This window comes from Lethenteron reissneri, chromosome 59, assembly GCF_015708825.2.
Source record: "Lethenteron reissneri isolate LAM-NWPU_2019-01 chromosome 59, ASM1570882v1, whole genome shotgun sequence".
In the NCBI taxonomy this organism is placed as follows: domain Eukaryota; kingdom Metazoa; phylum Chordata; class Hyperoartia; order Petromyzontiformes; family Petromyzontidae; genus Lethenteron; species Lethenteron reissneri.
In genome coordinates, this window is record NC_083837.1 from 631,865 (window position 1) to 659,149 (window position 27,285).

Genomic DNA, 27,285 nt, shown 5'->3' on the forward strand with positions numbered 1-27,285 from the left:
TGTGGCGGAGTGGGCGGCGGTGGGGATAGCAAAACCCACCCGGGAGGTTCGTGGGGGGGGTCATCGACCGTAACGCGACGGGGCGGCGGGGGGGGGGGAGGTTGCGGCGAGCGCCGGTCGTGACACAGTCACCCCCCCGCCCCCCCGTCCCGGGATCAAACCGTGAGCCGCCCCGCCGGTACCTTGCGTGCGAGCGACCGTCGCCGCCCGAGCCGGCGCGGCGAATGGAAATTCCAGGTTTCTGTGGCCACGAGGCCGGCTCTGGGCGACCGCCGTTGACTCTCCCGCACGCGCACGGCGCTTCACCGATCGTCACAACCGCGGGGCGAGAGCGGTGGTGGTGATGGTAGTGGTGGTGGTGGAGGCGGCGGTGTGTGTATCACTGTGTGTGTGTGCAATTGTGTGGGGAACGGTAATGTAGCGGTTAGCGTGCTGTTCTACAAACCGGGTAACCCAAGTTCGATTCCTGCTCACGGCCAACATCGGTGACGAATATCTGGGCCTACCGTAGGTCAATTCAGCCTCAAATGAGTACCCGGTGCGGTGTGTAAACATCGCCACTGGGGAAAAAAAGGCAGCCGGGCGTGGTGATGGCCAACCACCCCCTCGTGTGCTGTGCCGGCCTTCATAGGTGCTCGCTAACAGCACTCGCCCCAGCGGTCTGTTAGGGCTACACGGGAGATCTTTGTCTTTTGTGCGTGCGATTGTGCGCGCACGCGTTTCGGAATTGTGGAACACAGAGTTGTGCGGATCGACACTATTATAACGAGGGTAAACACTCCCGATAGCTTACGGTGATGTTAAACGTGTCGCGTACGTACATACGAACACACACACACGGGTGTCACGAGACCACGGGACTGAGGTCGCCGTGGCACCGCGATGCGCCATCACCGCCGGTCGCGCCGTCCGTCGTCACGGCCCGAATGAGGGTTCCTCCCTTCGTGACATTTCTCCTCCGATTCGGTGGCCGTGTTGGGGTAGCTGAGTGGACTAATCCGCCCGTTACACCAGAGTAGCGTGGTCGTGTTGGGGTAGCTGAGTTGACTAGTCCACTCGTTACACCAGGGTAGTGTGGCTGTGTTGGGGTAGCTGAGTGGACTAATCCGCCCGTTACACCAGGGATAGACGCCCATCGCCGCATTCGCAATTAAAAAATTAAATATATTTTCATTCCTCCGACACAATGAAAACCAACTTACGGAAGCAAATAAAAGTACCACGATAGAAAGCGTTGGCTCAAACTAAAATAATAAACTAAGAGCCGTAAGATGAAAGTGTGCCAGACCCCGCTGTCCGTGCGGTGGATACGCGACCGATGTCGCACCCTCTCACTCGTTGGATCACTCCTCCGACTGATTGCGGTGACGCACGGCCCAGTGGCAAGACTCCAGGCACGGGGTTTCCCGTGGGGGAAGCGAACTGCTGTTGAGAAACTTCGGAGCGAATCTTCTTTTGTACTTGGCAGCAACAACAACAACAACAACAAAAAGCACAACGGAAAAACGACAACGGCGGTGAATCCCACGGTGGCATTCGGTGGCGTCCCGGACGGTGGCGACCCCGGTGACCCCGGCCATCCCGGCGTGAGACGCTCGCCGTCGCACGCGCCGTTCCTAACAGTCTCACGTCGCGCGCAAGCGCTCGCCCGCGCTCGGATGCAAACCGCGGTTGACGTCACAGGGTCTATAAGGTTTCTCCTTTTACTTGCTCCCCCTTTCCTTCGGACTGAAGCGTGGCTTTGCGCTCCGGCAACGGCGCCGCTCCTCGTGCGAGCCGTGGGTCGTTAAACACCGCCACCGCCCGGCACGGCCACTTAGCGAGGTTTGTCACGTGAACACAACGTGCCAACGAGTTACTAGTTGAGCACTAAACGGTTTTTGTGTTGGACAGTTTCGCCAGAAGTTACGACTAGCATCATCAGGCGACAGCCAGAATTGTGGAGAAATTCGTTCAAGAACGAAGCTGGAGGATTTCTCCACGAGTCTGGCTGTCGCTTGAAGATGCTGGTTGCAATTGCTAGCGAAACGTCGTACTCGGATTGCAAACGTCGTAGTGGGTTTACTGTCCCACACACGACCGGTGGTGCCGTACTGGTAACGATTTGGCACGTTCTGTTTACGCAACAACCCTCACTGATGGGCCGTGCCGGGTGGTGGGGGGTTTAACGACGCATTTATTTATTCACGCGATCTAACCCCAAACTCCTCTACTGTGGATAACATTGGTCGTGAAAGCCTCCGTGTTAAACTGATGATACGATTGGCATTCGTAGCGGCCCTGTCGTTGGCATGGCTCACTGATGACCACTAATTATTCCGAAGTCCCACGCAATACGAACTCCCTGCATCGTGGTTATTTCTTTGATTTGTTAAACCCGCATCATCGTCGTCGCCGTCGTCGGCTATGACCAATCCACTGCTGGATGAAGACCTCCTGGCCAAAAGCTGTTGCCGCCCCTGTCTCAGTCGGCTCTGTATGTAAACGCGGTAGAACCCCTCCTGACGATGGGCATTGGTTCCATGAAACTGGTCGTTCGGTGATTTGGTCATTGAGCGAGTAGAGGGAATGCACGGTTAAAGGAGCATCGAAAGTTACCCTCTTTCACCCACAAACATTTACTTTGTAACATTTAAACAATGGATATTAATACAGAAAGATACTAACAATATATTTACACGTAATATTAAAATAAACACGGTTAATCAATGCATTAATTTATATTTACTGTACCAACAACAGCGAGTCGTTAACAGGGGAATGGTCAGTAAGCAAACATATTGGGCTCTATGGAGGCACTACACTACTATACACTACACTACTATACACGACACTATACACTACTATACACTACACTACTATACACTACACTATACACTACTATACACTACACTATACACTACATTATACACTACTATAAACTACACTATACACTACTATGACTGCGTGTGTATACACACACAGTCATTGTGTTTGTAGGGAACAAGACACACCTCGCTCCGAAATTCCACATTCCTAGGACGAGGACCAGTCACCACGAGAGTAGGGAAGAGCACACTCGACTGCCCCACAACGCGGTATTCATGATTTACCCACCCCACGGTGATGATGAATGGCGATTGTGGGATGGTGATTCATGGGTGCTACGAACAGCACTTGCCCCAACAGTCTGTTGATGCTATACGGGTGATCTTTGTTGCTGCCATTGTGATGTTTGGGGATGGACTGCCCCTGTCATAGGAATGTGGAAATTCCGTGTTTCTAGAATACAGGCGGGGGGGAGGGGGGTGTTGATGCATTGATGAACACCGCTCGCAAGAAAGGGCATTTCTCTAGGGGGTCACGTGGCTCCCACAGCCACTCGAGGCCAGGAGATGTTCACATGACCGGGAGATGTTCACGTGACCAGGAGGTGTCCACGTGGTCAGGAGGTGGTCACGTGGTCAGGAGGTGCCCACGTGGTCAGGAGATGGTCACGTGACCAGGAGGTGTCCACGTGGTCAGGAGATGGTCACGTGGCCAGGAAATGGTCACGTGACCAGGAGGTGGCCAGTAGATGGTCACGTGGCCAGGAGGTGTTGACTCCCTCGCCGGCTGTACAGGAGGTCGTGGGTTCGATCCCAGCCCTGACCCCGGCGGCGGCTGCTGCTGCTGCTGCTGTAGATTTGGAGTTTGCGTCTCTCTCTCTTTCTCTCGCTCCGGGTTTTCCCTCCACATTTAAAATGGACGTCACAGCGTTCAGAGTATTTTTGCTGCTCTACATTTCCACGTGGTGGTGGTGATGGTGATGCTGATAAGCCACTAGGCTCAGCTATCGTTGGTGGCTCAGGGGGGCCTTACCCGGTAAAATAAAATAAAAGTTTCTGGCTTTAGTTTCAGTATTCCTCCTGCAGCCAAGATAGCGAGCCGCGATATGGGAATGTGGAGCAGCTTGGCACTTGCATCTTCTTGTTCTTCCCTGCGTTTATACAACCAGCACGTTGCTTGTCCACGTCACAGCCCAATCTGTGTACTCTGACAATATCCGTGATGTATATTTCACCAGAATTATTGAAGAAACGCGTGGGAACAGAGATGTACACGATTCAACCTTGGGGAAATAACAATTTATATCATCATCATCAGCGGCGCGTGTGCATTCCGTGGGTTAGTAGGACCCGCTGTCAGCATCGCCATCATCGTCATCATCACTTTCATCATACGGTGCGAAATAAGTTCAATGTACATACGTTGTCACCATCATCATCACCATCATCACCATCACTGTCGTGATCACCATCACGTTATGACAATCATTCAGTCTTGTTGAAAGAAAGGTCACGAGGTCATGACCAGGTGTTGTGGGTGGCGCCGTACGTCGCCATCGCTCCCTTCGCTCTGCCAGGTCCCACAGCGCGTCGCACGGTCGACACGTGGCCCCAGGCCCCACCACCCTCGCAGTCCCATCACCACCATCATCACCACCATCACCACCACAACCATCATCACCATCACCACCATCACCATCACCACCATCACCACCACCACCATCACCACCACCACCATCACCACCCCCATCTGGCTTCAGGGCTTCTCTTCCCCCTGGTCACGGGCCTCTGGGCGCCTCTCCTCCTCCTCCACCCTGCGCACCACTCGTCCCACCCATCACTACCTCCTCCTCCTCCCGCTGCTGCCGACCTCCAAGTCGCTGTTGCCGACACGAGGTGGGGGGGGGGGGTCTGGCCCTGATCCACCCCGAGCCCACGGCCCTCTCTCACGATCTCCTCCCCCACAGAATCCCCCCCCAGCCCCCCCCTAGCCCCCACCAAGCCCCCCCCCCCCCCCTCCTGTATGTCCTCGCCCGCTCCTCCTCCCCTCCACCCCGCCCCCGACGTCCCCACCCCGCCCCTGCTACAAACCCCAGCCCGCCGAGTTCGACTCCACGTCCAGCGATCGATAATGGAGGCGAATATCAGAAATCAGAACCCTTTTCCTGGGCCTCCCCCCCCCCCTCTCCATACCCACCCACCCTTAGGTCGACTCAGCCTTAAATGAGTACCTGGCGCAGGGTTAAAAAAAGTATCGGGGAGACAAAGGTGGTCGGGCGTGGTTGCTGGCCACCCACCCCCTCGTGTGCTCGCTACGAGCGCCACTTCGCCCCGGCGGTCTGCGGCAGACCACGTGGGGGTGGCGTGGGGGTCGCCACTAGCCTGGGGGGGGGGGGGGGAGTCGTGGATTTTGTGCGCAGAGTCGCGGTCACACTCCAAGCCAAAGGGTTACCGAGAATTCCGTGTCAGATTGTGAGTGCCAAACATCCGTGCCAAACATCCGTGCCAATCCGCCGTCAAAGAAGTGGCAAACTTTGACGGCTGCTTGACAATTTGAAGGCCCTGATTTTACAAATTACGACCACGACTAACGATAATTAATGTCGTAGTAGTTTTATTGTTACGGCAGAGACAAATATATCCGGAGGGAGTGCTTAGGGATGATGATTCGGTTTGTTACCGATCTCATGTTCTCGGAGCTTTGTAGCTGTGACACCGAGCTCTGCATGCCCCTACAGCGGCATTGCCCCTGTGCTGGTCACGTGGTGGCATTGCCCCTATGATGGTCGCCTCGTGGCATTGCCCTGTGCTGGTCACGTGGTGGCATTGCCCCTGTGATGGTCACGTTGTGGCATTGCCCCTGTGATGGTCACATGGTGGCATTGCCCTGTGCTGGTCACGTGGTGGCATTGCCCCTGTGATGGTCACGTAGTGGCATTGCCCCTGTGATGGTCACATGGTGGCATTGCCCTGTGCTGGTCACGTGGTGGCATTGCCCCTGTGATGGTCACGTGGTGGCATTGCCCTGTGATGGTCGCCTTGTGGCATTGCCCCTGTGATGGTCACGTGGTAGCATTGCCCTGTGATGGTCACGTGGTGGCATTGCCCTCTGCTCTGACGCTGTGAGACCGGGCTCTAGTCTAGAGAAGCTGTTTCTGGTGTGGACCAATCAGCGTCAAAGGCAACGCATCGTCACCACCGACGTCATAGACGACCAGGGCGTGGCTGATGCAGTGAGAGGATTCCTCGCGAACGGGTTTCTGTTTGGTGTTTGAACATCCTGACACCTCCCGTGTTATTGCCCCGTTCTTACGTGGCGACCTGATGACGTCCGTTCTCACGCTGGGCACGGCGCTCCATCTCCACGGCGCCCGCCCGGACTGCCGATTTGCGTTCCGGCGAGGATCCAGGCGGTGGCGGGCGCGTGCGAGCCGCGGGGTTGACGATGGCCGAGGCGGTCACCACGTGGCAGGCGGCCTGCCACGTGGCCGCGGGGGGGGGGGGGGACACGAGATTCCACAGCTGTCAAGCCACACGGCTCACCACACATTATTGTACGGGGACGGGCTACACAATGTCTTTAGTCTCTTTGTTTGTGTTTCTCCCTTGTGATGGGACTTTGTGGCATGGACGTTGAGATGTATAAGGGAGAGGCACGGGGTGACCAATGAGGTCCGAGTTGGTCCGTGACGAGGTGGGGCACTGATCAGGGGTTGACGGCTGTGAGATTCGAGGCGTTGTGGCTCCTTCCCCACGAGTGGGTGGGTGGTGGGTAGGTGAGTGAGTGGGTGGGTGGGAAGGTGAGTGAGCGGGTGGGAGGGTGAGTGAGTGAGTGAGTGGGAGGGTGAGTGAGTGGATGGGTGGGTAGATGAGTGAGTGGGTGGGTGGTGGGTGGGTAGGTGAATGGGTGGGAGGGTGAGTGAGTGGATGGGTGGGAGAGTGAGTGAGTAGATCGGTGGGTGGGAGGGTGAGTGAGCGGGTGGGAGGGTGAGTGAGCGGGTGAGCGGAGCCGGAGTATTTGCCGTCAAACTCGCCCACGGTGAGCGAGCGAGCGACACGAATCCGCCGCTTCGAATCTCCTCGAGTCGCTCTCGAGCAGCAGGGAATGTTGACTCGTTCGGCCGAGTCATTGACAGGCGATACAATCATAATAATAACCACCACTACTACTACGACTGATGATGACTCCGGTTTCACTGCATTGGGTGACATTGCGAGGGTGGGATATGCGACGTTGTCCTGTAACTGTGGTGTCAAAGCCGAGCACTTTGTGAACGAAATCGATCACTTGTGGTGCTCCATCTCCACTCGTGGCGTGTCGTGCCCCCTCCCTCTCCACCCTGTTGCGGAGACGTCGAGAGAGAGAGGCGTCTGCAGGCGTGTACATGAATGTGGTGCATCAAATACATTGCAGTTATGGCGAAATCGTGTGTGTCTCTGCTGGGTGTGTGTCACTTTTGGGTGTATGTGTCTCACACATCCCTAACACACACACACACATCCCTAACACACACACACACCCCTAACACATACATACATCCCTAACACACACACAAATCCCTAACACACATACACGCATCCCTAACACGCATCCCTAACACACACATCCCTAACACACACACACACCCCTAACACACGCACCCCTAACACACACACATCCCTAACACACACACGCACACACCCCAAACACACACACACACATCGTGTCGTCCGATCCTTTATTTGACCACGGGATGAAGCGAACCCCATCAAGACGCAGGGACGACATTCGCCCGCTCAGTCTTCCCCGGAACGCTGCCTGAGCGGCTGGCGTAAGGCACTACCACTAGGATACAACGCACAGCCGATCCGTAGCGGTCGCCGCAGCGACAGCGAAGACGCCCACTCCGGCAGGGTTCACGGCGCGAGAGGCCCGTCGGAGTCCCCGGGTCCCGGGTCCCCTACGAGTTCCACTCGAGCACCCCGTGGCACACGAGGAGGTAGGCCGTGGCCACCGTGGTGGACAGCAGCATCATGGGGAATCCCAGCCTGGACAAAGACAAAGATCCCCCGTGTAGCCTTAGCAGACTGTAGCGGCAAGTGCTGTCAGCGAGCAGCACCGATGATGGCCGGATCGGCGCACGAGGGGGTGGGTGGCCAGAACCGCGCCCGGACGCCTTTGTCTTCCCGGTGGCGATGTTTACTACACACCAGGTAATCGTTTGAGGATAAGTCGACCTAGGGGAGGCCCAGGACCGGTTCAGATAAACGCGTTGCACTCCAAATACGACGACCCGAATTCGATCCCCAACATCGGTGACGATGATCTGAAGCGTTCCGGACTTCACCGAGGTCACCTCAGCCTCAAACTAGTAGCCCGGCACGGTGTTTAGTAAACATCGCCACTGGGGAGACAAAGGCGGCCAGGCGTGGTGCTGGCCGCCCACCCCCTCGTGTGGCGGCGCCAGCCTTCACAGGTGCTGCTCGCTAACAGCGCTTGCGTCAAAGGTGGCTATACGGGGCGCCTTTGTCTTTGTGCGTGTGTAGCGGCGCCTCTCACTTGAAGAACTGCATGAATGAGAAGCCGTATCCGTGCTGCTCCGCGATGCCAGCGCATACCACGTTGGACGACGCTCCGATCAGCGTTCCGTTCCCTGCGCACACGATCATCGACATCGTCAACATCAACAACATCGTCATCATCAACATCGTCATCATCATGAATGTTCATTCCATACGCCCATCATCATCGTCAACATCATCATCATCAGTTCCATTCCCTACGCACACAACCAACATCATCATCATTACCATCGTCACCAACATCATCAACATCATCATTATCGACAGGGATCCATCACCATCACCACCGACATCATCATCACTCAGTGCTTCATTTCCAACAACATCAACAACATCAACATCATCATAATCATCATCACTCTCTGTCATCACCATCACCACCACCATCGCCACCCGGCTACCTCTCGCGCTGCTGATTGTGCGGAATTACAGACGCGGTGGATCAGTGGGTATTGAATCAACGGGTGTAAGTCACTGGGTATGGTGATGGATCAGTGGACATCTCCTCCATCACCTCCCAGGCAGGCTCCGAATGCCAGCGAGTAGATCAGCGGCTTGATAGGGAGGTTCACATCCGGGTCCTGGCTCAGGTTTAGCAACACCGGAATCTGTGACACGCACACACAGAGGCAAAGATCCCCCGTGTAGCCCACACAGGCTGTTGGGGCAAGTGTGCACTGTGGCACACGATCACCCCGCACAGAAATCCCCTCTCATCAAGACGCTCATACATCGGGCTAAGAAAGTGTCAGGTGGTGATGGTGTGAGAAGTAAAGAAGAAGCGCTGCAATTGAACGGTGACAATGATGCACAAATCAAAAGGGCCCTGAATGACAAAACCGAATAAAATAACACGCGAGTTGAGACTGACCAAGTAATTTAAACTATTAAAGTACCGTTCATTGCGGGAGTAACTGATAAACTAGTCAGATTTTGGGAAAAACAAAACATCCGAGTCAGATTTGGCACGGTGCATAAAACACAGAAATGCACATCTGGCACAAGAGATGTGTTACCGCAGCTATGAACACGAGGTGTGTACCGGGTGAAGTGCTCTTGCGGCAAACGCGACGCTGGGCAGACAGGACGATCAGCACGAGACGAAGAGGACACCAAAGGAATATGGAACACTGCCAGATACAACTGTCGGCAGTAGCAGGACACGCGTGCCAGCAAGGACACTCAATTTTGATAATGTTGAATTTCTGTGCAAAACGAGCTACTACTGGCCAAGACTAAGTAGATAATCTATCGCAATTGAGAGAAATAAAACTGAATTTAACCGGTCGGATAGCTACAGGATTAGCGCTGCTTGCAAGCGAATCATCAAACAATGCGATGTTCAAACGCATTCCTCTACAGGTCCCCACGCGTCAACAGCGATTACCTGCACGCCGCAGCCAACAACAGGTCCTGCTACTGTAGTGCACACAATCGACAGCAGGTGCAAGATCAACGCGCGTGTGTAATGTACGCCGCTTACCATAATCAATAACCCAATCGATGCCCATTGTCATTTAGATGCATTCACTAACCCCCCCTCCCCCTTCGCACGTGAAGGGCTCGCAAGCGACGTCAAGGAACGACTCGGGAGGATTTAGCCACAAATCTGGCTGTCGACTGATGATGCTGGTTGTAATTGGTAGTTGTGGTGGTAGTGGTGGTAGTTGTGGTGGTGGTAGTTGTGGTGGTTGTGGTTGTTGTGTGTGAGAGGCACCATGGTGGCCGTGAAGGGGATGTTGTGATTGTGGTGGTGATAGTTGTGGTGGTTGTGGTGGTTGTTGTTGTTGTTGTGGTTGTTGTTGTTGTGTGTCACCATGGTGGCCGTGAAGGGGATGTTGTGGTAGTTGTGGTTGTGGTGGTGGTAGTTGTGGTTGTGGTGGTTGTTGTTGTGGTGGTAGTTGTGGTGGTGGTTGTTGTTGTTGTTGTGTGTCACCATGGTGGCCGTGAAGGGGATGTTGTCGATGAGGGACGAGGCGAGGGCGGCCACCCACAGGATGACGACACACGCCACCACCAGGCGGCTCTCCGCCGGCACGGCCTGCGGGGATACGTCAACAACAACATCAACAACATCAACAACACAACCACAGCCACAACAACAACAACACAACCACAGCCACCACCACAACAACATCAACACAACCACAGCCACCACAACAACAACGTCGTCGTCACACTACTCGTGTTGTCCCCTTTCCCCCTGTGTCTCCCCGTGTCTCCCTGTGTCTCCCTGTGTCTCCCTGTGTCTCCCAGTGTCTCCCCGTGTCTCCCAGTGTCTCCCCGTGTCTCCCCGTGTCTCCCAGTGTCTCCCCGTGTCTCCCCGTGTCTCCCAGTGTCTCCCCGTGTCTCCCAGTGTCTCCCAGTGTCTCTCTGTGTCTTCCAGTGTCTCTGTGTCTCCCCGTGTTTCCCAGTGTCTCCCAGGGTCTCCCTGTGTCTCTGTGCCTCCCAGTGTCTCTCTGTGTCTCCCTGTGTCTCCCAGTGTCTCCCAGTGTCTCTCAGTGTCCCCCCGCGTCTCCCCCCCCCCCGAGGAGTCCCCCAGCGTGCCGTGTCTGTGCGTGCGGGCCACGTGTCCACCTTGATGAGACTCGACGTCTGCCGTCCAATGTAGTCGATGAGCCGCAGGTGAGCCAACGCCTGCGAGCGCGACAACGAAAACAAACACAGCTGACGCGTAGTGACAATAGAAACAGAGACACAGCTGACGAGTGGTGACAATAGAAACAGAGACACAGCTGACGAGTGGTGACAATAGAAACAGAGACACAGCTGACGTGTGGTGACAATAGAAACAGAGACACAGCTGACGCGTGGTGACAATATAAACAGAGACACAGCTGACGCGTGGTGACAATAGAAACAGAGACACAGCTGACGAGTGGTGACAATAGAAACAGAGACACAGCTGAAGTGTGGTGACAATAGAAACAGAGACACAGCTGACGCGTGGTGACAATAGAAACAGAGACACAGCTGACGTGTGGTGACAATAAAAACAGAGACACAGCTGACGTGTGGTGACAATAGAAACAGAGACACAGCTGACGCGTGGTGACAATAGAAACAGAGACACAGCTGACGTGTGGTGACAATAGAAACAGAGACACAGCTGACGCGTGGTGACAATAGAAACAGAGACACAGCTGGCGCGTGGTGACAATAGAAACAATGACACAGCTGACGCGTGGTGACAATAGAAACAGAGACACAGCTGACGCGTGGTGACAATAGAAACAATGACACAGCTGACGCGTGGTGACAATAGAAACAGAGACACAGCTGACGAGTGATGACAATAGAAACAGAGACACAGCTGGCGCGTGGTGACAATAGAAACAATGACACAGCTGACGCGTGGTGACAATAGAAACAGAGACACAGCTGGCGCGTGGTGACAATAGAAACAGAGACACAGCTGACGCGTGGTGACAATAGAAACAGAGACACAGCTGACGAGTGGTGACAATAGAAACAGAGACACAGCTGACGAGTGGTGACAATAGAAACAGAGACACAGCTGACGAGTGGTGACAATAGAAACAGAGACACAGCTGACGTGTGGTGACAATAGAAACAGAGACACAACTGACGAGTGGTGACAATAGAAACAATGACACAGCTGACGCGTGGTGACAATAGAAACAGAGACACAGCTGACGCGTGGTGACAATAGAAACAGAGACACAGCTGACGCGTGGTGACAATAGAAACAATGACACAGCTGACGCGTGGTGACAATAGAAACAGAGACACAGCTGACGCGTGGTGACAATAGAAACAGACACAGCTGACGCGTGGTGACAATATAAACAGAGAAACAGCTGACGAGTGGTGACAATAGAAACAGAGACACAGCTGACGAGTGGTGACAATAGAAACAGAGACACAGATGACGAGTGGTGACAATAGAAACAGAGACACAGCTGACGAGTGGTGACAATAGAAACAGAGACACAGCTGACGTGTGGTGACAATAGAAACAGAGACACAGCTGACGTGTGGTGACAATAGAAACAGAGACACAGCTGACGAGTGGTGACAATAGAAACAGAGACACAGCTGACGCATGGTGACAATAGAAACAGAGACACAGCTGACGTGTGGTGACAATAGAAACAGACACAGCTGACGTGTGGTGACAATAGAAACAGAGACACAGCTGACGTGTGGTGACAATAGAAACAGAGACACAGCTGACGCATGGTGACAATAGAAACAGAGACACAGCTGATGCGTGGTGACAATAGAAACAGAGACACAGCTGACGTGTGGTGACAATAGAAACAGAGACACAGCTGACGTGTGGTGACAATAGAAACAGAGACACAGCTGACGCGTGGTGAGCCCGGGCAGCGCCTCGATGGGATCGGGAGGTCACGAGGTCACGAGGTCGTGAGGTCGTTAGGTCGTTAGGTGAGGTCACAAGGTCACGAGGTCACAAAGTCGTGAGGTCGCGAGGTCGTGAGGTCGTGAGATCACGGGTTCATAGGGTCGCGAGGTCGCGGAGTTACGAGGTCATGTAGTCACGAGGTCGTGAGGTCAAGAGGTCATGGGGTCGCGAAGTCGTGAGGTCACGAGGTCGCGAGGTCACGAGGTCGGAGAGGCAATGGAAATGGATCATGGCGATGACGACGATCACAATAATCGTGGTCATGACATTGATGATGATTTTGATGATAATTATGACGTCATTGATGACAATGATGATGACAAAAATGATTGATGATGATGAACATCGACCGCGATACAAAAAATTTAAAACAACGATGATGATGGCGAGAATGATCTTTGTTGTATCTTTGTGTGTGTGTCTGTGTGTGATTCGGTGTGTGTGTGTACCTGTGTGTGTGTGTCTGTGTGTGATTCGGTGTGTGTGTGTACCTGTGTGTGTGTGTTTGTGTGTGTCTGTGTGTGATTCGGTGTGTGTGTGTGTGTACCTGTGTGTGTGTGTCTGTGTGTGATTCGGTGTGTGTGTACCTGTGTGTGTGTCTGTGTGTCTGTGTGGGTAGCGGTAGTGTAGCGGTCAGCGCGCTACGCTACGAACCTGGCGACCCGAGTTCTATTCCCGCTCGTGGCTAACACCGGTGACGATCATCTGAACTGGTCCTGGGCCTCGCCTAGATCGACTCAGCCTCAAATAAATACCTGGTGCGGTGTGTAAACATCGTCACCGGGGAGACAAAGGCCCAGTAGCGGCTACGCCGGGTGGGGGGGGGGGTGATCGTTGTCTCTGTCTGGAGTCGGCACCTCCATGAGGATGAAGAGCGCGGAGAAGAAGAGCAGCGTGGCCCACTCGACGCGGTGCAGGATGACGTCAAAGTCCTGCACGTCGGCCAGCACCAGGAGCCACATGGCACCCAGCATGGCGATCCAGCCTGCACACGGCCATCAGCATCATCAGCATCGTCAACATCATCGTCAGCATCAACATCGTCAGCATCATCAGCATCAACATCATCAGCATCGTCAACATCGTCAGCATCATCAGCATCAACATCAGCATCAACATTAGCATCAGCATCAACATCGTCAGCATCATCAGCATCATCAACATCATCAACATCATCATCATCATCAACATCATCAGCATCGTCAACATCATCAGCATCATCAACATCATCAACATCAGCATCGTCAGCATCGTCAACATCATCAGCTTCATCACCAGCATCATCAGCAAATGCATCATCAGCAAATGCATCATCAGCATCAACATCATCAGCATCATCAACATCATCAGCTTCATCGCCAGCATCATCACCAGCATCATCAACATCATTATCAGCATCATCAACATCAGCATCAACATCATCAGCATCGTCAGTATCATCAGCATCAACATCATCAGCAAATGCATCATCACCAGCATCATCAACATCAGCATCAACATCATCAACATCGTCAACGTCGTCAACATCATCAACCTCATCAGCACCATCAGCATCATCAACATCATCAGCATCAACATCATCAACATCATCAACATCATCAACATCATCAGCACCATCAGATCATCAACATCATCAGCATCATCAACATCATCAGCATCAACATCATCAGCTTCATCACCAGCATCATCAGCAAATGCATCATCACCAGCATCATCAGCATCATCAGCGTCACACAATACGTCAGCCAGCACCAGCAGTGACATGGCATCAAGCCTTAGTCTGGCTCTCTGAGCCTCAGCGATGAACACCGGGATAGCCGTGACCTCACGAGGTCACCGTGACGTCACCGAGGTCGCGGTGACCTTACCGAGGTCGAGGTGTATGCCGGGGACGAGGGAGCTGACGAAGAAGGTGGCGAGCACGGCACTCGTGACGGCGACGCACTTGCAGAGCAGCGCCGTGTCCGTGATGTGGTGCTGCCAACGCAAAGACAAAGGTCACCCGTGTAGCCTCGACAGACGGTCGGGGCAAGTGTTACGGAGGCCTGCACGGCGCACGGATGGGGCGGGTGGCCAGCACCGCGCCCGGCCGCCTTTGTCTCCCCATTGTTGGTGTTTCCACACCGCACAGGAGACACTTTGTGTGTGACAACAACTGACGGTGACTTCACTGCGGCTCCCGTGCCAGGCCAGGTGCACCCTGAGGCCATCACGTGAAGTGTCGAAGGCTCGCTGGCAAGGAGGTCACGGGACAGACCCAGCAGGTGCCATGGGTTGACCGACTGAGATGACCGACAGACGCACCGCCCATGCCCTCTGCTGTACCAAGTCTCAGCGTTTTCGCAACCCGGCGCTCCGGTCATTGTTTTGTCTCGAGACAGAGAGAGAGAGCGCTCTCTGTGTCTCTGTGTCTCTGAGTCTCTGTGTCTCTGTGTCTCTAGACAATGACAAAGAGAGTGGTCTCTGTGTCCCTGTGTCTCTGTGTCTCTAGACAATGACAGAGGGAGTGGTCTCTGTGTCTCTGTGTCTCTGTGTCTCTGAGTCTCTGTGTCTCTAGACAATGACAGAGAGAGTGGTCTCTGTGTCTCTGAGTCTCTGTGTCTCTGTGTCTCTAGACAATGACAGAGAGAGTGGTCTCTGTGTCTCTGTGTCTCTGAGTCTCTGTGTCTCTAGACAATGACAGAGAGAGTGGTCTCTGTGTCTCTGTGTCTCTGAGTCTCTGTGTCTCTAGACAATGACAGACAGAGCGGTCTCTGTGTCTCTAGACAATGACAGAGAGAGTGGTCTCTGTGTCTCTGAGTCTCTGTGTCTCTAGACAATGACAGACAGAGTGGTCTCTGTGTCTCTGTGTCTCTAGAGTCTAGACAATGACAGACAGACAGTCTAGAGATCCTATTGTGCCGAGTGTCCAATCCCTCTTGTGCCATCGGTCTGTGTCCCTATGGAGCCTTGACCCACGGAATAAAAAAAAGACAGAAATTTGGGAGGGGGGAGCCAAAAAATACCCCGCGGGACCCGCCCACCTCCCCCTCCTTCTCCCCCCTCCTCCTCCTCCCCTCCAGAGGAGGCCCCCTTAGACTCGTCACCTTCTTCTGCAGCTCCTGGATGTTCTCCTCCCAGTTCTCGTCTTCCTCCGAGATTTGCCTGCGGCACCGCCGCCACCGCCACCACGATGGGGATATGGGGGGAGGGGGGGATGGGGGGGTGGGGGGATGGGGGGGTGTAAATGAACGTTATTCAGATAAATTTTGCAGCAGTCGTCCACCGCCAAGGGCCGATGGGCAAGGCGCAGGTTGAGAGCGATCGCCTGGAAGGCGACTTTGTGTGTTGTACCAGGCCAGGCCCAACGAGCTGCTGGATAGAGCTTAGCTAACCACGTGGTCAGAGAAGACTTTACATGGTGCGGGGGCCAGGGGACATCACTGCCGCACCCCAAGGTGGACAGGGCACGACTAATATCTCTCTAACACACTCCACTCTTTACTCTGCCAAGGTGGACAGGGCACCACTAAAATCTCTCTAACACACTCCACTCTTTACTCTGCCACGGTGGACAGGGCACCACTAAAATCTCTCTAACACACTCCACTCTTTACTCTGCCAAGGTGGACAGGGCACCACTAAAATCTCTCTAACACACTCCACTCTTTACTCTGCCAAGGTGGACAGGGCACCACTAACATCTCTCTAACACACTCCACTCTTTACTCTGCCAAGGTGGACAGGGCACCACTAAAGTCTCTCTAACACACTCCACTCTTTACTCTGCCAAGGTGGACAGGGCACCACTAACATCTCTCTAACACACTCCACTCTTTACTCTGCCAAGGTGGACAGGGCACCACTAAAATCTCTCTAACACACTCCACTCTTTACTCTGCCAAGGTGGACAGGGCACGACTAAAATCTCTCTAACACACTCCACTCTTTACTCTGCCAAGGTGGACAGGGCACCACTAACATCTCTCTAACACACTCCACTCTTTACTCTGCCAAGGTGGACAGGGCACCACTAAAATCTCTCTAACACACTCCACTCTTTACTCTGCCAAGATGGACAGGGCACGACTAATATCTCTCTAACACACTCTACTCTTTACTCTGCCAAGAAGAGCTGCGATGGAGCTCTATGTTCAGAGGCGACCCGGCCCGTCACAAGTGAAAGTCCAACCAAGGGGGTGATCATCATCGTGATCATCATCATCGTGATCATCATCATCATCGTGATCATCATCGTGATCATCATCGTGATCATCATCATCGTGATTATCGTCGTCATCATCATCGTGGAGAGGGTTGTGGTGGTTGGGGTGGGGGGGGTGGTGGGGTGGTGGGGGTGGTCGTGGTGGTGGTGGGGTGTGAGAGCCGCGTGCCCCCCCTCCCGTCACCTGCGGAAGGTGTTCATCTTCTTGCGCAGGAGCTCCTCCAGGCTGAGCACCTTGTGCATGAGCAGGCACTTGACGGTCGTCTCCTCGCGGCTCGCCGGAGTGATCCTCTGCGCCGCCAGCTTCCACACGAGCACCTCGTGCTGCAGCTCTGCTCGGACACCCACGACGACAACAACAACAACAACTCGGTGAGCAGCGCTCACCCACCCACGGCGCTCACCCACCCACGGCGCTCACCCACCCACGGCGCTCACCCACCCACGGCGCTCACCCACCCACAGGCGCCCACCCACCCACAGGCGCCCACCCACCCACGGCGCTCACCCACCCACGGCGCTCACCCACCCACGGCGCTCACCCACCCACAGGCGCTCACCCACCCACAGGCGCTCACCCACCCACAGGCGCCCACCCATCCACGGCGCTCACCCACCCACGGCGCTCACCCACCCACAGGCGCCCACCCATCAACGGCGCTCACCCACCCACAGGCGCTCACCCACCCACAGGCGCCCACCCACCCACGGCGCTCACCCACCAATGCGCTCACCCACCAACAGGCGCTCACCCACCCACAGGCGCTCACCCCACCCACAGGCGCCCACCCACCCACAGGCGCTCACCCACCCACAGGCGCTCACCCACCCACGGCGCTCACCCACCCAACCGCGGCGCTCACCCACCCATGATGTCCGCCGGCTCGCGGTTGTAGAGTTTGGTGCCGCAGAAGAGCAGCCGCAGGAAGGGGAAGGAGACGGCGCTCACCAGGACGATCCCGGGCAGCATGTGCAGCGTGAACGACGCGAACTCGATGCCCTGTGCCACGCGCAGCACAAGCTCGCTCACCCGCTCTCACGCTCGCTCACTCATCCGCTCACCCGCTCATCCGCTCTCACGCTCCCATGCTCGATCGCCCGCTCGCTCGCCCATTCACCCGTTCACCCGCTCAATCACCCGCTAACCCGCTCGCTCGCCCGCCCACTCACCCGCTCGCCCGCTCGCTCACCCGCTTACCTGCACCCAAGCAAAATCTCCTCGAACTGCGTGGTCAAAGAAGATACTAAATGGTGTGCAGGTAAAGACCGCTGAGCTGTGGAGCTCTTTTCAGAAGCGACTTGGCCACAAATGATAGCTCAACGAAGTGGCTTATAGCATCATCATTATCGTCACGTGGAAATTTATAGCAGCAGACAAACAACTGTAAAAGACATGAGGACCCGGAGACAAATCCACGCGACCACGAGGAGATTGGCACACACATTCTAAATATACAGCAGCAGGCATTGTCAGGGTCGGGATCGAACCCACGACCTCCTGTACACCAGGCGAGGTAGTTAACATCTCCTGGCTACCGTGATGACGATGAGAGAGATAGATGCAAACTCCAAATATACAGCAGGCATCGTCAGGGTCGGGATCGAACCCACAACCTCCCGCATACCAGGCGAGGTAGTTAACATCCCCTGGCTACCGTGATGATGATGAGAGAGAGACACGTTAACTCCAAATATACAGCAGGCATTGCCAGGGTCGTGGTCGAACCCACGACCTCCTGTAGACCAGGCGAGGTAGTTAACATCTCACCACGGGAAGAGAGGGACACGCAAACTCCAAATATACAGCAGGCATCGTCAGGGTCGGGGTCGAACCCACGACCTCCTGTAGACCAGGCAAGGTAGTCAACATCTCCTGGCCACCGCGATGACGACGATGAGAGAGGGCGCGCTCACCAGGGCCTGCAGCCGCGGGTTGGAGACGATGATGACGTTGGGGGGGTCCCCCACGGCCGTGGCGGCGCCGCCGATGTTGGTGAAGAGAACTTCGGCGATGAGGACGTAGCGGGGGTCCAGGTTCACCACCTCGCACAGCCTGCGTGTGGGTGGGTGGGTGAGTGGGTGAGTGGGTGAGTGGGTGGGTGGGTGAGTGGGTGGGTGAGTGGGTAGGTGAGTGGGTAGGTGGGTGAGTGGGCGGGTGAGTGGGTGGGTGGGTGAGTGGGTGGGTGAGTGGGTGGGTGGGTGAGTGTGTGGGTGAGTGAGTGAGTGGGTAGGTGGGTGAGTGGGTGGGTGGGTAAGTGGGTGAGTGGGTAGGTGGGTGAGTGTGTGGGTGGGTAGGTGGGTGAGTAAGTGGGTGGGTGAGTGGTTGGGTGGGTGAGTGGGTGGTTGAGTGGGTGGGTTAATGAGTAGGTGAGTGAGTGAGTGAGTGGGGGGGACGAGGTGGTAGGGGCCTGGTGCGTGTCACCGGATCGTGACCGGCGTGAAGAGAAGCATCGTGGTGACGTTGTCCAGGAAGGCCGACAAGATGGCGGCCAAGAAGCAGAGGACGAACATCATGGGCCACACGCGGCCCCTGGACACCTTGTAGGCCTGAGGCCCGAGACAGGAGGAGGCGGTGGAGGGCGACCGTTACCCCGGGGTCCTCGGAGGAATCGCAAGGCGCTCTCCGGAGGGCGCCACTGTGGCCAGGAGATGTTGACTACCTCGCCTGGTGTGCAGGAGGCCGTGGTTCGATCCCGACCCTGACAATGCCTGCCTCATATTTGGAGTTTGCGTCTATCTCTCTCATCATCACGGTAGCCAGGAGATGTTAACTACCTCGCCTGGTGTACAGGAGGCCGTAGGTTCGATCTCGACCCTGACAATGCCTGCTGCTGTATATTTCGAATTTGTGTGCCTATCTCCTCGTGGTCACATGGATTTGTCTCCGGGTCCTCCTGCCTATTACAGTTGTTTGTCTGCTGCGATAGATTTCCACGTGTTGGCGATGAGGCCACTTGGCTGAGCTGTCATGTGCGATGGCCACGGTCGCTTCCGATAAACGAGCTACGTGGTGACTCAGTGGCGGCCTTGCACCTGGCAAAATACAGAAGGCAAATCGCAGGACGGCACCAACCCCACAACGTCGACGAGTCGCTCGGGAAGAGATGAAATGGCACGAAAGCAATTAGTGCGGCGGGTGAGACGTCACGGCAGAGGGGTGAAGGGAGAGTTCGATATCTTAGGTAGAGAGGGAACGCTGTGAGGAACAAAAAGCGTCTTGCAAATTGAGAGAATCCGGGATTGGTGTGGAGAGCCATCTTCCACAAGATCGTTATGAACGCGCTGCCGCTTTATCACGGGACAGATGTCTTCAGGAAGATGGCCACGTGTTGCTCTGGGGGTACATCTCCTGGAAGTTGGTTCTAACTGGCTGCTGGAGTCTTATAATCCTCTGGCTGGCCACGTGTTGCTCTGCAGAACCATCTTCTGGTGGTTTAACTCGGGGGGGGGCGGGGGGGGGGGGGCAGAGGGGCATGGCCACATGCCGGATTACACTATTAAATTATAATATGATCGTTATAATATTAAAATGCGCCCCCAAAGTGGTCATGTAAGGTAGAGGGAGAGCGGCCACGTGATATCCCCACACCAGCGGCCGCGCGTACGAAAGCGCTGCGCTCCCCTGCTCACCATGACGGCGCACCAGTCGAAAAATCCCGTCTCGGAAAACACCGCAACGAGGATCATCTGTCGGGCGAGACGCGCGGACGGTCACTCGCGAACACGCCGCGGACGCGCCGTTGAGATGCGGACGCAACGGTGGTGTAGGAGGGATGGAGGGGACTCATTCAGAATGTTTATTTTATACTGGAGGAGGAATCCGATGAGCTATGAAGCTATTTCTTCACAAATGTCCAGTAAGGGGCACGGGGTCAGAACTCTACAACAGCAAACACAATTACACAAACACGACAGCAGTACAAAGTATAGGGAAGGTCAACAAATCAACTAAAATATCTACAAACATTTAACTAAACAATTTTTTATCTTACCAGGTAAAGCTCATTGAACTATCGGCTTCTTTTTTCAGAAGCGACCTGGCCGCATGAGAGCTCAGCAAAGCGGCAATCGTAGCAAAACAATCGACGGCGCATCGTTCAGTGCTGTGCTACAAACCCGGCGACACGAGTTCGATTCCCGCTCACGGCCAACACCGGTGACGATTATCTGAACCGGTCTTGGGCCTCCCCTAGGTCAGCTCAGCCTCAAATGAGTACCTGGTGCGGTGTGTAGTAAACATCGCCCTTCGTGTGCCGTGCCGGCCTTCGTAGGTGCCACTCGTGAACAGCACTTGCCCCAACGGCTTGTTAAGGCTAAACGGGGGATCTTTGTCTTTGTCTGCACGTGCGTCTATCTGCCACCCTTACCATGCCAAAGAGCAGTGCCAAGGTCCCGTAATCGATCCATGCCACCACAGTGGTGAGGGCTGGCCTCTGTGAACAGAAATACAATCGATAATGATGACAGCGTTCACGAGGCTGGTGCATTATCAGAGGATGGGATCACAGTTCCCGATCTTGAGCATGTGAGTTCAAATCCAGGTCTCAGGTTATCATCATCATCAAAACGAAATCACAGGTCCTGGGCCTCCCTTAGGTCGACTCAGCCTCAAATGAGTGTCCAATCCCCCTATTCCATTGGAATGCTCGTAACGAAATCGCCGATTTGGCTCGCGCGAACGCTTACACACCGCACGGCGGCAGGCCCAAGTCTCCACGTGGTTACGTTTGGCAGCCCCAGCTAACCGCTCGCTTTCTTGCTCCACTGCTGGCTGAAGGAGCCTCCGCTGGTGGGGGGAAGGGGGTGCACCCTAGAGAGGAAGCCCTTGAGAGGACGGTACCCACAGTGGCGTAGGTCTTTTTTTTGGGGGTTATATCGTCGCGTAAATAGAAATGTGTCGTTTAAACATGGCCGCCACCAACCCCACCACGTCCAATCGGTGAGGTTTGTGTCGCGTAAACAAAACGTGCCGGTTAGTGGCGAGTTCGGCACGCACACCGGTTGTGTGTCGGGAGAGTAAACACCACGACGTTTACAATTCCAGTATCCGTGACGTTTCGCCGGTAATTAGAACAACAACAACAGCCAGCCTCATCAGGCGGCAGCCAGAGTTGATGTCGTCACTTGTGAGCCAATCAGGTGTGGGGACCGAGGGGAGGGGGCGGGGCTTAATGTATTCATGCAAATCGATTGCCTCACGTACGTATCACTAAAAGTTCGTGAGTCAAATGTTCGTAAGTACAGGAGTCCCTAAAATTTTCCCATAGATCAAAGTTGGCGTAACTGTTATTAGTAATATTATTGGCTCTTACCGGCATCCCGATTAAATTTTATCGATACCTATGAGCGTAGTCACGTGTGCGCGCACTCACACACGCACTCACACACTCACGCACTTACACACGCACTCACACACGCACGCACTCACTCACACACACGCACAGGCCGCTTACGTACGTTGCCGATAGCCGCCAAGACCGCCAGCGCCGCCAGGGAGCCCAGCATCGCGGCCAGTGCCCTATGCACGACCTACAGCGGACCGACAGCGCGTCCACAAGCCATCGCGTCATGGACGTCACAAAGACAAAGATCCCCCATGTAGCATTAATAGACTGTTGGGCGGCGATACCTCGAAGACGATGAAGGCGTAGACCGCGGTGAGGATGAGGGCGGCCGCCGTGGCCTGCAGCTCGGCGGACGCGTACTGGTAGCGGTGCGACGCGGCCAGCGGCACGACGCGGCCCCGCGACACGAAGGCTCGCACCCGCACGCTCACCTCGTCGCTGCGGGCACAACGGCGACGGGAGGAGGAGGAGGGGGGGGGGATGATGATGACGGCGAACGCGAATCGTCCGTCGGCTGTCGCGTGTGCAGACGCGTGACGACGCGGCGCGTGCGGGGCGGGGAGCGGCGGCCCGCTGACCTCGAGATGGTGTCGATGTCGCGCGTCATCAGCGTCTGCTCCATGTTCCTCGACTCCAGCGGGATGGTCCAGTTGAAGAGCATCTGCGGCGCGGCGCGGCACCACGCGGGGAGCGCGGAGAAGGGAACAAACTCCAAATATACAACAACAGGCGCGCTCGGGGTCGGGATCAAACCCACGACCTCCCGCGTACCGGGCGAGGCAGTCAATATCTCCTGGCCACCGCGCGTCGCTCACCCTGCGAGGAGGCCTCCCGCCCGCTCGTCCTCGCTGCTCGACCTCCTGCTGGTGGACCTCCACCAGCAGGAAGTCGCCCGTGGCGGCCCCCCCCACGGGGCCGGCGGGGCCCCCCCCCAGGGAGAAGGGTCCCGTGAGAGTGAGGCGCAGCAGGGCGCTGCTGCGAGCGTCCGTCAGGTTCATGACTGCGGCGGGCGCCGTGAGCCGCGGGGGTCAAGGGGTCACGGGCGGCCGCACTCGAACGCAACGACGAATCATGATTACAGACACGACGGACATCCATAGAGCCCAATCTGTAGTGTAGTGTATAGTAGTGTGTAGTAGTGTAGTGTATAGTAGTGGAGTGTACAGTAGTGTAGTGTATAGTGTAGTGTATAGTAGTGTAGTGTATAGCAGTGTGTAGTGTGTAGTAGTGTATAGTAGTGTAGTGTATGGTAGTGTGTAGTGTATAGTAGTGTAGTGTATAGTAGTGTAGTGTATAGCAGTGTGTAGTAGTGTAGTGTATAGTGTAGTGTATAGCAGTGTGTAGTGTGTAGTAGTGTAGTGTATAGCAGTGTGTAGTGTGTAGTAGTGTAGTGTATAGTGTAGTGTATAGTGTAGTGTATAGCAGTGTGTAGTAGTGTAGTGTATAGTGTAGTGTATAGTGTAGTGTATAGCAGTGTGTAGTAGTGTAGTGTATAGTGTAGTGTATACTGTATAGTGTAGTGTATAGTAGTGTAGTGTATAGTAGTGTAGTGTATAGCAGTGTGTAGTGTGTAGTAGTGTAGTGTATAGTGTAGTGTAGTGTGTAGTGTATAGCAGTGTGTAGTAGTGTAGTGTATAGTGTAGTGTATAGTGTAGTGTATAGTGTAGTGTATAGTGTAGTGTATAGTGTAGTGTATAGTGTAGTGTATAGCAGTGTGTAGTGTATAGTGTAGTGTGTAGTAGTGTAGTGTATAGTGTAGTGTATAGTAGTGTAGTGTATAGCAGTGTGTATAGTGTAGTGTATAGCAGTGTGTAGTGTGTAGTAGTGTAGTGTATAGTAGTGTAGTGTATAGTAGTGTAGTGTATAGTGTAGTGTATAGTGTAGTGTATAGTGTAGTGTATAGTGTAGTGTATAGTGTAGTGTATAGTGTATAGCAGTGTGTAGTGTAGTGTATAGTGTAGTGTGTAGTGTAGTGTATAGTGTAGTGTATAGTGTAGTGTATAGCAGTGTGTAGTGGTGTAGTGTATAGTGTATTGTATAGTGTAGTGTATAGTGTAGTGTATAGTGTAGTGTATAGTGTGTAGTAGTGTAGTGTATAGTGTAGTGTATAGTGTAGTGTGTAGTGTAGTGTGTAGTGTAGTGTATAGTGTAGTGTATAGTGTAGTGTAGTAGTGTAGTGTATAGTGTAGTGTATAGTGTAGTGTGTAGTGTAGTGTATAGTGTAGTGTATAGTGTAGTGTATAGTGTAGTGTAGTGTGTAGTGTTCGCTATCCGATCAAGGGATACGGTGCTCTTGCTCCGCGGACACGGCGAACATCTGCCACGAGAGCTCCCGGTCGGGGTACATGCTGAACACCACCTGCGCGCTCCGCGTAGCACACACAAAGACAAAAGTCACCACCCCACCCCGTATAGCCTCAGCGGGCTGTTGGGGCAAGTGCTGCTATCGCCCGTTCACTATTTGTATTTATTTGACCAGGTAAGGTGCACACTGAGGTGTGTAGATTGTTATTCATATTCTTAGGTTTTTTCGGTAAAGTCACGTAGGTCAAATTTTTTTACAGTTAATAAAAGTTAAATAAAAATAAAAATCACGACGTTTCGGAGGCAACACAAGCTTCCGTCTTCAGGTGGAACAGTCACAGCACGATAGCTGTATCAAGTGAGAGAAATTCCAAGTGTGTAGATTGCTTTGAGAAGCGACCTGGACATCACGAATGATGGCTGTACGAAGTGGCCGTATCGTCGTGTGGAGATGTCGAGCGGCCAAATGGCTCTGAACGCGTAGTGACGTCGATTTCAAATGTGGAGGGAAAATCCGGAGGACTCGGGGAAAACTCCACACGACCACGGGGAGAGAGAGAGACACGCAGACTACAAATATACAGCAGCAGCAGGCGTCGTCAGAGTCCAGATCGAACCCACGGCCTCCTGCATACCAGGTGAGGTAGTTAACATCTCCTAGCCACCGTGATGATGATGAGAGAGAGAGACACGCAAACTCCAAATATACTGCTAATCCTACATAATACACGAGCATAATGTGACTTTGAGACCTCCCCACCACCTACACATTGCACAAGTAGCGACTAATCCCATATCTGCATTTGCCATAAATATGCTAAATTCCTCTGTTGATATGTAAATTCATTTGTCAAGGCTCTCTCCTCCTCCGACCCAGCTTAAATATACGCTGCCAAGCTTAGCGGTGTTCATTCGGACGCTGTCTTTCCGACAGACCTGTTCTTCACCTGAGGACGGCTGCTTGTGTTGTGGCCGAAACGTCGTGAGAATTTTATTTTATTATGTTTTATTTGCATTATTTTATTATTTCCCTTCTACGTGACTCTACCAAAATAAGCAAGAAGATGAATCCCTGCAGTCACGAAAGCTTTAAATCGAAACTGTCATACTTAAAGCAACCCTTAATCTCCATCGGGGCCACCGCTGTAGAGTGGAGACGTCACCCCAAGGGGGTCACCTGCTCTACCTGCCGCTCTAGTGTGGAGACGTCACCCCAAGGGGATCACCTGCTCTACCTACCACTGCAGTGTGGAGACGTCACCCCAAGGGGGTCACCTGCTCTACCCACCGCTCTAGAGTGGAGACGTCACCCCAAGGGGGTCACCTGCTCTACCTGCCGCTCTAGTGTGGAGACGTCACCCCAAGGGGGTCACCTGCTCTACCTGCCGCTCTAGTGTGGAGACGTCACCCCAAGAGAGACACGGTACTAAAGAATGCGCTAGAGCTCTGCACATTGCTCCAGGCTGACTTGAGAACTGGGGGGACACGCAGGACCGTGAGTCCCTGTGGGTGCATAACGGCGACGGAGTCGTTCGGTTGCGTCGCGTGTCCAAGCGGGTTCCTTTTACTTAAGTAAGTCACATAGAGATCACACAAGGCAGACAGTACTCGTGGGGTTCTGCCTATAAGTGTGCATGAAAGTATCATCTGTAAAAGTGTGGCAAAGCGACCGTCCCATCTGCTGTGTTACGTCTCTCCCTAAGGAAACCGCTCGCCCCATGAACCCTCCCCCAAACTCTTCCGAATCGTCGCACACAGCAAATCCACAACGCAGGACAGCCATCGTCACCGATAGCGGATACTCACAGAGCAGATGACCACGAACACGAAGAGGCCGTAAATCTTCAGGTTGCAGAGCACGGATCTGAAAAACGACAGCCACCAGCGCGGCAAGGGAAATCTTAAATGTAACAACACCAACAAATATCGATTGGTGGCCCGGACCGCCCACACCAAAAATTGTGCCACACATTTACACCGCCTTCATTCTTTAGCAAGTTTGTTTTTATCAATGGACATCATGCGACGAATTTAAAGTATTTGATCAATTGAACGGGCGCGGGTGCTTGGCCACACCGCTTTCTCGTTAAGCCATGCGGGCCTGAATAGGTTGATTACTCGCTCACAGCACTTGTCCCAACAACCTGTTAAAGGCTATTCGGGGGGCCTTTGTCCTTGTACGCTCACGGCTAACATCGATGCGCGAATATATGAACCAGTTGCTGGGCGTCTGGTAGGTTAACTCGGCCTCAAATGTGGTACTTAGTGAAGCGTGTAAAACATCAACACTGGGGAGAGACAAAGGCGACCGGGCGCGGGTACTGACTGACCAAACCAACCCCCACACGTCTTACCAGCCTTCACAGGCGCCACGGTGGATAGGAGATGTTAACTACCTCGCCTGGTATGCAGGAGATTGTGGATTCGATCTCGACCCTGACGACGCCTGCTACTGCTGTATATTTGGAGTTTGCGTCTCTCTCTCTCATCATCATCTCGGTAGCTAGGAGATATTAACTACCTTGCCTGGTATGCAGGAGGTCGTGGGTTCGATCTCGACCCTGACAATGCCTGCTGCTGCTGTATATTTGGAGTTTGCGTCTCTCTCCCTGTGGTCGTGTGGATTTCTCTCCGGCCCCTCTGGTTTTGTCCTTCCACATTTAGAATCAGCGT

The 27,285-nt window shown here is 54.1% G+C and overlaps 1 protein-coding gene across 1 annotated transcript in view; it reads right to left on the reverse strand.

The window, feature by feature from the left end:
- Positions 1-7,511: 7,511 nt before the first annotated feature.
- The window catches only part of OCA2 (OCA2 melanosomal transmembrane protein), a 28,135-nt gene continuing 8,361 nt past the window's right edge, over positions 7,512-27,285 (reverse strand). The window contains exons 5-24 of the mRNA XM_061575854.1: positions 26,419-26,476; positions 24,595-24,667; positions 23,124-23,308; positions 22,887-22,969; positions 22,593-22,746; positions 22,421-22,492; positions 21,331-21,396; positions 20,594-20,650; positions 19,386-19,510; positions 18,878-19,016; positions 17,831-17,963; positions 17,148-17,295; positions 15,846-15,903; positions 14,628-14,736; positions 13,617-13,744; positions 10,947-11,006; positions 10,306-10,410; positions 8,884-8,977; positions 8,347-8,440; positions 7,512-7,835 (exon numbers count right to left, since the gene is read on the reverse strand). Coding sequence (XP_061431838.1) covers positions 7,748-7,835; positions 8,347-8,440; positions 8,884-8,977; positions 10,306-10,410; positions 10,947-11,006; positions 13,617-13,744; positions 14,628-14,736; positions 15,846-15,903; positions 17,148-17,295; positions 17,831-17,963; positions 18,878-19,016; positions 19,386-19,510; positions 20,594-20,650; positions 21,331-21,396; positions 22,421-22,492; positions 22,593-22,746; positions 22,887-22,969; positions 23,124-23,308; positions 24,595-24,667; positions 26,419-26,476 — 2,029 coding nt within the window. The 3' untranslated portion in view covers positions 7,512-7,747. The remainder of the gene's footprint in view (positions 7,836-8,346; positions 8,441-8,883; positions 8,978-10,305; positions 10,411-10,946; positions 11,007-13,616; positions 13,745-14,627; positions 14,737-15,845; positions 15,904-17,147; positions 17,296-17,830; positions 17,964-18,877; positions 19,017-19,385; positions 19,511-20,593; positions 20,651-21,330; positions 21,397-22,420; positions 22,493-22,592; positions 22,747-22,886; positions 22,970-23,123; positions 23,309-24,594; positions 24,668-26,418; positions 26,477-27,285) is intronic.